The sequence below is a fragment of the Lynx rufus genome, unplaced genomic scaffold (genome assembly GCF_022079265.1).
Source record: "Lynx rufus isolate CCGP_SWC_20201006 ecotype Redwood Valley unplaced genomic scaffold, mLynRuf1.p SCAF_4, whole genome shotgun sequence".
Taxonomy (NCBI): Eukaryota; Metazoa; Chordata; class Mammalia; order Carnivora; family Felidae; genus Lynx; species Lynx rufus.
In genome coordinates this window covers 153,274,986-153,287,094 of record NW_025814856.1, presented here as the reverse complement: position 1 = coordinate 153,287,094, position 12,109 = coordinate 153,274,986, and the positions used below count along the sequence as shown (strand labels likewise).

General features: G+C 40.4%; 1 protein-coding gene across 4 annotated transcripts in view; it reads left to right on the top strand.

Moving 5' to 3' along the window:
- DGKI (diacylglycerol kinase iota) overlaps positions 1-12,109 on the top strand; it is a 450,160-nt gene that overhangs the window by 328,635 nt on the left and 109,416 nt on the right. For 2 of the 4 annotated variants that reach the window (XM_047097250.1, XM_047097251.1), the window contains one exon: positions 5,743-5,755. The exons of the other annotated variants lie outside the window; for them this stretch is intronic. In XM_047097250.1, coding sequence (XP_046953206.1) covers positions 5,743-5,755 — 13 coding nt within the window. The remainder of the gene's footprint in view (positions 1-5,742; positions 5,756-12,109) is intronic. 4 annotated transcript variants of the gene reach the window in all.

Here is a 12,109-nt window from a genome sequence, read left to right as displayed (position 1 = left end):
TGTTGTGGTTGCTGTTGCTCAGGACACGCTCCAGGCCCGCTGGCTGCCCTTTGGTCTGCAGGTCGGGAGGCCAGCTGACCTCTTCCACACGTGGCTCCCACTTTAATGTGCACGTGCTTCCGACCCACTTTCTCACTTTCAAAAACAGCATTGAAAACACCGATAGATATCACAGAAAGATTATGGCAAGAGAATACAATTAGTCATTTGATTTACATTTATTGTGTCTGCCAGTACAAGAGTGCTCTGATGGCTGGATGTAGAAACATATGAGATGTGTAAACACTGCCCATATTTGGTGATCTGGCCAGATATCTGCATACTTCATTAAAAAAAAATTTTTTTTTTTATCTTAGAGAATGAAAGAGAGAGAGGAAGAGAGAGAGAATCTTAATCAGGCTCCATGCTCAGTGCAGAGCCCAGTGCAGGGCTCAATCCCACCACCTGGGTCATGACCTGAGCTGAAATCAAGAGTTGGATGCTCACCCGAGCCACTCAGGTGCCCTGCGTACTTCTTTCTTTAAGTCCCAAGACGGTTTCATATGTATATCATCTGGTATCCAGCACTGATTAAAAAAAAAAACTTATTTTGGAATAATTTTAGATTTCTAAACAAGTTATGAAGATACTACTGGGAGTTCCTGTACACCCTTTACCCTATTATGTTCCCTATTGTTGAACATTGTATATTACCATGGTACCTTTGTCAAAGAAACTCATATTTGCTTCATTATTCTTAACTAAACTCTGGACTTTCTATTCTAGGATCCAGTCCAGGATATCACCGTGCATTGGGTAGACATGGCACAGCTTCCTTTGATCTGTTTCTCAAGTTCTCAGTCTTTTTTTTTTTTTTCTCCCCATAATGGTCTTGAGAAATACTGGCCAGGTATCCTATAGACTATCCCCCAGTCTGGCTTTGCCTATTATTTTACTCATAACTAGACTGGAGTTGTGGGTTCTTGAAAAACAAATACTGCAGAGCTGAAGTCTCTTTTTGTCCCATTATCTTAGGGGTATATGATATCCACATGACATCCATGATGATGGTAACCTGATCATTTGGCTAAGGTTGTATTTGCTAGGTTTCTCCACTGCAAAGCTACTAATTTTTTTTCCCCTTTCCCTATGTTACTTTTTGTAAGTCACCAAGTTTAACCTGTCCTCAAACTTGGGGGAGGTGGATCACTTGAATTTTCATGCTTTCCAGTTTCCATATTTGACCTCAAGTGAATGTAATATATTTGTCAAAATGGTGGAGCCATTCAGTCAAGATGCATTCATGCTTCCAAAAGCTATATATTTGCAACAGATATGTGCCAGATACCATGTTAGATGCTAAGCATTAGAAGATGAAACTGGGACACTGAACATTACAGTATCATTTATTCAATACACATTTATTGAGTGCTTACTCCAAGCAAACCATGGTGGAGGAAAAAAACCAAAACAGAAATAGTCCCTGATTCGCTGGAATTTTTTTCTCATGTGATGAGAATTGCAGTAGGGCTATGGAAGTACTAGGTACCTATTTTCCCAGCAAACACCACTTAAATAACTAAAGAAAGGGATAGGAATTTTTAAGCGAGAATGAGAAAAGCCAATTTAAGCACTAATTAGTTGTATGACCCTGGACAATACATTTAGCCTCTTCAGGCTTTAGGTGCTTTATCTGCGAAATGCAGTGGTTAAACTAGGTGTTAGTTTAGAAAACTAACATTAGAAAATTGTGAACGTTAGAAAATTGTGTGTATGCATTTTGCTTCATGAATTTGCTATAAATACTGACTTTTCTTTCTGTTGATTACTTCATCTAAAATTGAATATTTCCGGGGCGTCTGGGTGGCGCAGTCGGTTAAGCGTCCGACTTCAGCCAGGTCACGATCTCGCGGTCCGTGAGTTCGAGCCCCGCGTCAGGCTCTGGGCTGATGGCTCGGAGCCTGGAGCCTGTTTCCGATTCTGTGTCTCCCTCTCTCTCTGCCCCTCCCCTGTTCATGCTCTGTCTCTCTCTGTCCCAAAAATAAATAAATGTTGAAAAAAAAAATAAAAAATAAAAAAATAAAATTGAATATTTCCCCCTCATTTAACAAGTTGATAACTGGGCTATTCAGTAGAGATAAGGCCTCCATTTGGTGGGGGTAGGTGTTCCATTTTGAAATCTGTCTCAGGAGTTAAATGGTATCAGTCTGTTCTCTGAAGGGCACTGTCCATCCCTTTGTGTTTGTCTTTTCCTATTTTCATGGGTTGGCATTTACCCAGAGTGCTTATGTTCTTTACTGTCTTCTCCATCTTTTGTCTGTATCTTATATTTCTCTTTTCATTTAAAATGTAATAATAAGTAAAAATAATAGTCAACTCATAGTACACTATCACTGTGAGCGAGGAAATGTCTTAACATTTCTACTCCTATCATTTAATTTAATTCTCCCCCAAATTCTGAGGTTTTGGGCTGAGCAACTTGGTAAATAGAGGTAGGGGACATGTAGAGGACCCACAGTGACCAAGAAGCAGCACATGGTGAGCTAGAAAACAAACAAACAGACAGACAGCCTGTTGATTGCAAGCCTAGAGAAGAAAAATGTTTTATGAAACAACAGTGAGAGAACGCTGTGAAAGCCCCAGAGTCAGAGAGGTGGAGGAAGAATTGCATGCTAAGAGCTGATCATTGGATTTGGGCAGAGGGCGGTTATTAGTCACCTCACGAGAGGTTAAGGGTGAAAAGATGAATAGAGTTGGTACGTGTCCACACCGGAGTGAGGGAAGTAAGTCTGTACAGGTTGCTCTTGTTAGATGTTTAGCTATAAAGGGGAGGAGAGAATGGGCTGGTGGCTGGAAGGGGATGTGGTATCCAGGGAGGACATCTTTCTACTTGTCAGATAGTGCAGCTGTCTCTGCTGATGGGGCGCATTTACTGGAGAGAGAGAACTCGACTGAAGAGAGAAGGTCAGCTGCAGGGGGAATGGCTTTGTGTGGGTGGAGATGGGACCTAGGGCCCAGTGAGAGCTGGAGGCAGGCTCTGCAGAGTACAGAGCAGGAAGGCAGAGGAGCGATACACAGGCAGGTAAGTTGAAGGTTTGGGTACTCGGGAGAAGACGTCCCGTTCTGATGATTTTTATTCTCTCAGTGAAATAAGAAGCAAGGCTACGGGCTAATGGTTGGGATAGGAGGGTACCAGTGTTCAGAAAGAGCAGAGAAAGTTGGAAATAATTTGAGGAGCAACACAATGAATGGACCAGGCAGGATTGCTGAGCATCACTTTAGATATAGATGATTTAATTCACTGGCTTTTCATAAGAATGTGTGGAGTCTGACTCATCAGTTCCTAGGGGTCTTGACTTAAAAATGAGTGCACTCTCAGGGGCACCTGGGTGGCTCAGTCCCTTAAGCATCTAACTTCGGCTCAGTTTGTGGGTTTGAGCCCCGCGTCACTCCCGGCTGGCAGCTCAGAGCCTGGAGACTGCTTCAGATTCTGTGTCTCCCTCTCTCTCCGACCCTCCCCTGCTCAGACTCTTTCTGTCTTTTCTCTCTCAAAAATAAGCAAACATTAAAAGGAATTAAAAAAACAAACAAACAAAAACGAGTGCATTCTCTTTCTTTCCAACTCCAGAGATTCAGATGCCAGGAGAATATTAGACATGAAGATGATAATCTTATTTTTAATATAAATCCCTTTGTAATCTAACTCTGATTATCATCCAAAGCCTTGCTTTGTTTACAAGAAAAGACGCTTCCAGAACTGCGGTGAGGTCGATGCTGATGACCTTAAGTCTCAGGCTAGGAAATAAGCCTAAAGTGTTGATATTTATTTGATCCTTCTTTCATTGTTGAAACTTAGCATTTGGTAATGAGAACGTCAACTCCAGGTAGAGCTTCAAGTCTCCGCCCGAAGGAATATTTTTCATTTTCATTAGTTTATTCTGTGCACACGCACAAAATAATGACCAGTTCTTACTGCTTACACAGCATCCTAGTTTGTTTTGTTGGGACCTTCCTGGGTGGACAACTCTAGGGTATCAGCTCAGATGGCAGGTAGGCTTCTCTTTAAAGACTTCCTTCTAAGAGCTTTGTATAAAATTTTTGCTTTTTAATCCTCATGTTAACACGTGAGTGGTGTGGGATCAGCCGCTGCAGTCATGGCATCATATTTAATAATAAAAACACCTAGTGTTTGCCCACTGCATCATGGTTTACAGAGGGCTTCTCTATGTGCTGTGTGCCTGTGTTTTCATGGGGACACTTTGATTCATCACACCGTGACAGCATTTGAATTTACATGTCTCTTCTAATCCAGTACACTGTCCTTTTTTTTTTTTTTTTAAAGTTTATTTATTTTTGAGAGAGACGAGAGAGCACAAGCAGGGGAGGAGCAGAGACGGAGGGGGGACAGAGGATCTGAAGCAGGCTCCATGCTGACAGCAGAGAGCCCGATGCAGGGCTCGAACCCATGAACAGTGAGATCATGACCTGAGCCGAAGTCAGACCCTTAACCAACTGAGCCACCCAGGCGCCCCTAGAAATGTGTTTTAAAAAAGAGTTTGGAATCATAGTTTTTGTTATTGGTTGGGTTTCCTCAGAAACAGACTCCGAGGCTTTTGAGTTTTACACGTGTGAGGCTTATTGGGGATTCTCCAAGAGGGAACAGCAGTTGTGAAAAGGGAGAAAAGTAGCGTCAGGCCGAGGAGGAAGTTGAGTTGTAATAGTTGCCAGAGGGACGTTTGCATCTGGGATGGCCATTTAGGATTGTCCCAGTTGAAACAAGGATTGTTTCCTTGGGAGGAAGCAAACCCTGAGTAGGGTAGCTTCCTTCCTGGAGAGGAACTCAGCCGTGAGCTATGAGTAGAGCCAACAGCCAACACTTCAGCAGCTGAGGGAACGAGCGCCTCAGTCCCATTGTGGATCCGGGTGGGGCACTTCACTTCCGAAAGCCTCATCTCGTTTATGTAACTGAGCTCCTGATTTTTAAACTAAGGCCAGGAAGGAACCACCTACATGCTAGAAATCCTTGAGTCCATTCATTCACTTCTTCATTAACAACTATTTACCGAATACCTACCATGTACCAAGCGCTGTTCTAGGTGCTAGGGATTAGACTCATACGACCACTCGCCTCCAAAGTTTTCTTTGTATTTTTTGACCCTGCCATTCCAAATTCAGGGAATTGGAATATAAGTTACTTTCTTTTGATGTGTCAGAATTTGGTAAAAAAAAACCCCACAAAATGTTAATGATGACCTTTTCTTAACAGTTCTTTTTTGACATGAACTATTATTAAGCTAAATATTCTCCACTTGGAATTTGAGTGATTAAAATTGGAAACTGAAATGCAAGGCAATCTAAATTTCAGGCTATTTCTAGCCTAACACTGGAGTCAGAATTAACTCCAGAGTTTGATCTTCAACAAGATGGACATTTCTTCTCTGTATTCTTCCAGTTTATTGGTAAAACTATTGAACTGAATAGACCTAAGGACAGAAATGTGTGCTAATGTGAAAATAACCTCTTTGCAGATTGACTCAGAACGACAATTGTATGTGCTACTAACATTAGGTAAAAGATGTAGGCTTTTCATAGTTCATCCTGGGGAAAGCACTCTTTTTTAATAATACTTAGTGGGTTTCCTGAATGACTGATCCATGGCACTATTTGGGAGTCACTGATAAATAGAATTAGAGAGTCCCCTGGGTTGTCAGATTCTACGGATGTGTTTGCTTAAATCTGCCCTATTTCACATCTCTCCGTTAGTGGCTGTCTACTTGTAATTAGTTTATTCTTTTTTGCTTCCAGAAAGAGATTTAGGCCTCTTCAGAAGATTTTAGGAAATCTGTCATTAATTCTGTACATGTATCCAATGAACTCAGAAATTCACAGCTGCATGACTGAATGCGTCCTCAGTATCTAACTGTTGGTGACCTTGCCCATCACCATACAGTACAATGGACAGTATGATATGCCAAAAAAAAAAAAAATGTGAAAACATTTGAAGTTGTGTCGCTAACTATAATTTTGAGTATTTAAGTTTTGGAACAGTTAGGAATCTTGGCTTTTGGATACTTAATGTTTCATTTGACTTCTGTATTTATATGGCTGGCCGGGGCACGTAACCAAGATTCCACTGTCATAACCAAGTATTTGTTAGCTCCTAATTACTAGAGCACTGGCTCTCATCAGTTATCCGTGATGGTTCTTCTCTGTAGCTAGGAATTTTGCAAATACTACCTTACGGATAAATGTACCTGGGAAAAAATTATGTTGTTTTCTAGTGTGCATCATCAAGTATATTCTAGAACTCACCATTAAAAGCTGCTATTACATTTCACACTGGGAATAACTCCCAAGGGATTTTATAACACATTTTGTCGTTGCAGAATTTCACTAGAATTTCATTGTGTGTGATATTAGGAATTTTCATTGAAATGGAGTTCTTACCATCAAAAATAGAAATTTACATCATTGTTGGTAAATTTCGATATTAAGTTGGAAGATTATGACATTTCATACAATTGTTTCATCTGGACCTTTGGTTTGTATTATAGTAAGAGTATTGGGCCTTTGCCCATACTTTCCCCTAGATTATCACTGGTAATACAAGAGCCAAATCCATCAGAAGTAGGGAAAAAGAAAACTTGTGCAATTTTAAACATATTAGCCATTATTGGGTTGCATTCTCCATCTGACTTCTATTTTTGTTCAGAAGACTGTTATAACTTTTTTTTTTCTGGATTTCTCTTTCTTCTGCTTTTCCATTGATTATGCCTATATGCTGGTGATTACAAAGAGGAAAAGAAAAGGATCTATTGCTGCCTAATTCTGATTTCCTGAGGGACTGTAGTACGGGCTTTGGATGGATGTCTGGGGGTTAGGACATGGTCTTTCTTCCTCCTTCCTTCCTCTATTCTTGGTTCTCCAGGCTTGAGAATATTTTCTAAAAAAAACTTTAATGCTTATTTATTTATTTATTTATTTGTCATGTTTATTTAGTTTTGAGAGAGAGAGAGAGAGACAGAGCATGAGTGGGGGCGGGGCAGAAAGAGAGGGAGACACAGAATCCGAAGCAGGCTCCAGTCTCTGAGCTGTCAGCACAGAGCCTGATGCGGGGCTTGAACTCACAGACCGCGAGATCGTGACCTGAGCCGAAGTCAGATGGCTTAACTGACAGAGCCACCCAGGTGCCCCAGTGCTTATTTATTTTTGAGAGAGAGAAAAACAGAGAAAGAGAGCGTGAATGGGGGAGGGGCAGAAAGAGAGGGAGACACAGAATCTGAAGCAGGCTCCAGGCTCTGGGCTGTCAGCGCAGAGCCCCATGCGGGGCTTGAACTCACAAACCGCGAGATCATGACCCGAGCTGAAGTCTGATGCTTAACCAACTGAACTACCCAGGCACCCCTAGTCTTGAGAATATTCTTAAGAATTCTGCCAGTAACAACATGCTAACTCAGAAACCCCTTTCAGATAGTTTAGGTGTTATCAACTGCCTTTGAGGCATTTATAAGTGGTCTTTGTCATCCATCATTACAAAAGACACTTTTATGTTGTTTTCATAACCCAACCACCCAACTCTCCCTCTCTTTCTCTCTTAATGTCCCTCCTCCCAGCCCTCCCTGACCCTTCATCTCACCATCTGTTTCCTCCACTCTCTCACGAGCTCAACAGGCACCAGTCCACTGTGGCATTAGGGAGGTTACAAGGAGGTTATAGCTGCCATGGCCACTCTAAACAACCTTGAGTCTCCCTTGTGTCTTTTCCTTTTCACTCTCCAATTGTTCACAGAGTTGATTGCTTGACTTTAATCTCTCTCCCACATGTCTCTCTCCCACAGTCTTCTCTTCTGGGCTTCACCATTACTCTTCTCCTTGAATGCTAAAGCTCTTCCTAACTCACCTTCCTGCCACTCACCTTGTCTTCCACATCTCCTCCAATGATTTTTCTAAAACGTCAAAGAAAAATTGCCCTGGAACAATTAAACAGGGGAGGAAGGATTTATTCAAGAGTATTGCAATAGAGAACCAAGAGTCAACTCTGTTGTGACAAAAGGCGGGGAATTTTTAAGCCCTGGGGTGAGTGGGTAGAAAAGTAGCAGAGGATATTAGCAGGAGGCTAGTCAGTGTGATCAGGCCATCCGTGCTTGCTGCTGATTAGCAGCACTTGGTTAGGCTCCTACCTACCCATGGAGCCTCGAAAAGCAGGACACAATCTTCCTTGAAGGCATCAGAAAGATGCCTCCCAGATCTTTGAGAAAGACATTCTAGGGTTGCAAAAGTCTGAGAGGCTGGGAGAAGATTGACATCTTAAAAAGACAGAGAAATAATTTACAGTAGAAAGTCTTCTAAATAAGAACTGAGAGGTCAGGCACTGTGTCAAGTATAGTCAAGCCAGGGGTCACATTAAGGCCTTCTAGGTTGATGTAAATCTGAAACCTTTACCATCTGTTGGAAACCCTATAATATCTGCCCATCCTTTTGAGAATAAGCCTCCACTCCTTAGTATAAAAAACCCCCACAAGCTTCTGGCCTTGACCTCACCTCCTTGTACTCTTTACCCACTTATTTTTGTAAGTCCTAAACATTTTCATGCCTTGGTTTCTTAGATCTAAGGATGGTCTAAGACTGAGACTTTCCTGTGCCTGAGAAATTCTTGTCTCTGTTGCTAAACTCCCTTACTGTCTTCATTTGGGGTAACTTTTTGTGAAGTGTGTCCTGTCCTAAGAAATGGGCAGCTTTTCTGCGTCCTATGCACACTAGATTCTCATTGGTCAGAATTGAAGTCACAAGGTCTATAATGGAGAGGATGTATTTAATGTCCATCTTCCTTTCCCGGTCTGTAACACCTTGAGGGCAGGTACTGAGTCTTAGTGTTGCTTCTCACCTCCTAGCACCAGTTGTCTCTGGAAGAAGAAAATCCTTAAAACTTGTGTGCTGAATGATTAAATGGAGGACTTGTAGGCCTGAAAAATATTTTCATATGCTATCTGTTACACAATTGCCTAGTTAAGTGAAAGTGAATACTAGGAGTTGTTATGTGAGATTATGAACAAAACATTTAAGAGGATTTTTTAAAGAGTGGGTTGGATGTCCCTTGGGTTACCTTCTCAGGTAGTTTATAATTAGGATAAGAAGCAGAATTGGATCTGTAGTTTGAAACCCAGATTTGTAGAGAAACTGCTACTTTGTAGAAAGCACACCTTGAAAATACTGTCCTCACATAGAATGCAGTAAAAACTACATAGTTTACTTCTATCTTGTGGATGACACTTGGAACTAACTATGGAAAGGTTAAGCTTAAGCTACAGAGTCCAAACTCTAGGATCACTGTTAATCACATGAACCAGGTGTCATGAAACCTTTTACAGAGGCCAGCTCTGCCATGGTGAAGTATGAAGTTCTTAGGATCTTGTGTTTCCTTTTGAATGCTAATATGCCTATTAATTTCCCCTGTTGGTTCCATTTGAGCTGTGGCAGTTAATGACGACAAGTTGTTGTAAAAACAGACCTGTGGCACCTAGGGAGAAAAATTGAATTGAAACATTGCCAACTCATTCTCTTTAATTATTGTCAGCCATCAAGTTCGAACTTTAGTTCCCTGATAACCCTGACACATTCAAAACTAATGAGAACCACAGGAAGATTCCACTCATCCCCTCCCATCCTCCCTTAGGGCTTTGCTTCCTTTCTCTAGAGTCCCCTGCCTTCCTCCTTGGTTTTTACTTCTAGTTCCTTCTTCCCATCATCTTGAATAGTGTTAAAACTATGGCCAAGAAAGTAGATAATATTTGTTTTTCTTTATGTAAGTGGATTCTCTGATATGAGCAAAGTATCTATATATAGGAAACTCAGAGCCTATTTTTTCTTTTCTCTTGTGTTTCTATTTTTTTAATTAATAGACTTTATTTTTTAGAACACTTTTACATTTACAAAAAGATCAAGTGGAAAGTACACAGAGTTCCATATATCCCCTCACCGTACACCCTCCACCCGTCCCCCAAAACTCTCTCCTGTTATTAATATCTTGCTTTAGTATGGTGCATTTCTTGTTAGAATCGATGAGCTAGTGTTAACGCATTAGTACTAACTAAAGTCCATACTCCGCATTAGGATTCGTGCTTGTGCTCTATACTATAGTTTTATGGGTTTTCACGGATGTGTGATGCATATTCACCAGGACAGTATCATTCAGAGTAGTTTCACTACACTAAGTAACCCCTGGGCTGTACCTATTAACCATCCCTTATCTGTAACCCTTAGCAACCACTATTTTTTTTTTTTTAACTCTCCATAGTTTTACCTTGTCCAGAATACCTTGTAGTTGGAATCATGAAGGGTGTGACCTTTTCAGACGAACTTCTTTTGCTTAGCGGTCTGCCTTTAAGCTTCCTCCATTGTCTTTTGTGGCTTGAAAACTCATTTCTCTTTGTTGCTGAATGACATCCCATTGTATGCTAATGAGTTTGTTCATTCATTCACCAACTGAAGGGCATGTTTGTTGCTTACAAGTTTTGGCAATTATGAATAAAGCTGCTGTAAACATTCATGTGCAAATTTTTGTGGGGACATAATTTTCAGCTGGTAAGAATTTGTTTAGTTTTGTAAGAAACTGCCAAGCTATCTTCCAAAGTGGGTGCACCATGTTGCATTCCCATCTGTGATGAATGAAAGTTCCTGTCGCTCCACATTCTCCCTAGCATTTGGTGGTGTCGGATTTTTTTTTTTGTTTTCAATTTTAGCTATTCTAATAGATCTATAACAGTATCCCATTGTTTTAATTTGCAGTTCCCTAATGGCATATGATGTTGAGCACCTTTTTCATGTGCTTACTTGCCATTTATTTGTCTTCTTTGGTAAGATGTCTGTTCAGATCTTACCTTAGTTTTTAATTGACTGTTACTGCTTTAAGAATTCTTTGCATATTTCGAATGCCAGTCTTTTATCAGATATGTGTTCTGCAAAGGTTTCCGCCACCCCCCCCAATCTGTTTGGTCTTTTCATTTTTTAAAAGTATCTTTGACAGAGTAGACGTTTTAATTAAATGAATTCCAACTTACCACTTTTCTCTCTCGTGGATCATGCTTTTGGTGTTGTATCTAAACCGTCTTTGCCAAACCCAAGCTTGCCTAGCTTTTCTCTGGTGTTATTTTCTAGGGAACAGATTTCTTTTTCAGACTATTGGTTTCTAAAGCTGTGTATAAGTTGATAGAAAGAGAGTGAGCTTTGGACATAAACTGTATAGATTATGTCAATAAATCTAAAATTGATGCTTAAGGAAATGTCAGGTTTTAAAAAAGGGTATTTCTGAATAGCATTAACATAAAATAAATGCATTTTAATATTATCTAGGTTTTTGATGATTTCCCATATTATTCATAATGTTTCCCTATTTAATGAATTTTTGACACTGATTTATTCTTTTCAGGACATGACTGTCTTTTTATTTAACCTCAAGACTCTGCAATTCTAATATTTTTATGTATATATTTAGGACTTATAACTTAATCTTTGCAAATCCGTCCGTTTTCTGAGAAGCTTTTCTCTAAGGTCTCATACCTTCTTTTAATGATCCCATTGGAGATAGTTTTGTTTGTGTTTTGAATAGGTTAACAGCCCCATTCAGCCGCAATTCTGTTCTAACAGGAATTACACTGTAATAAATAGAGATAGAGATAGACTGGCTGACCAACTTAAACTTTACCATGTAAGGAAAAGATGATGATTTCACTTTTAGATGAAGACTCTTAGGAGAGATGGAAGGAGTCTCTGCATCACTGTGTGTCTTCAGCTTCTCTGAGAGTGAGAGTGCACATGAGCCCATTGTAAGAGGATTTAGGGGACAAGGTAATGATTGAATTCTGAGAAACATTGGTGAGGGTGTTAGGGTGCATTCTAGATATCAAGCAGAAATATGGTTAGAGGGAATGAACTTTGAATTCTTCTGCTCCACCGTAACTTAACTCTTGCTCTCAAAAGCAGGTTAAGGTAGAGTATATCTTGGGTGATACGGTGTTGTTGTGTGTGTATGTGTGTGTGTGTGTGTGTGTGTGTGTGTGTGTGTACGTGTGTATATGTATGTGTACATACATATATATATATATAAAAGAAACTGGTTCAGACTCGCCTGGGCT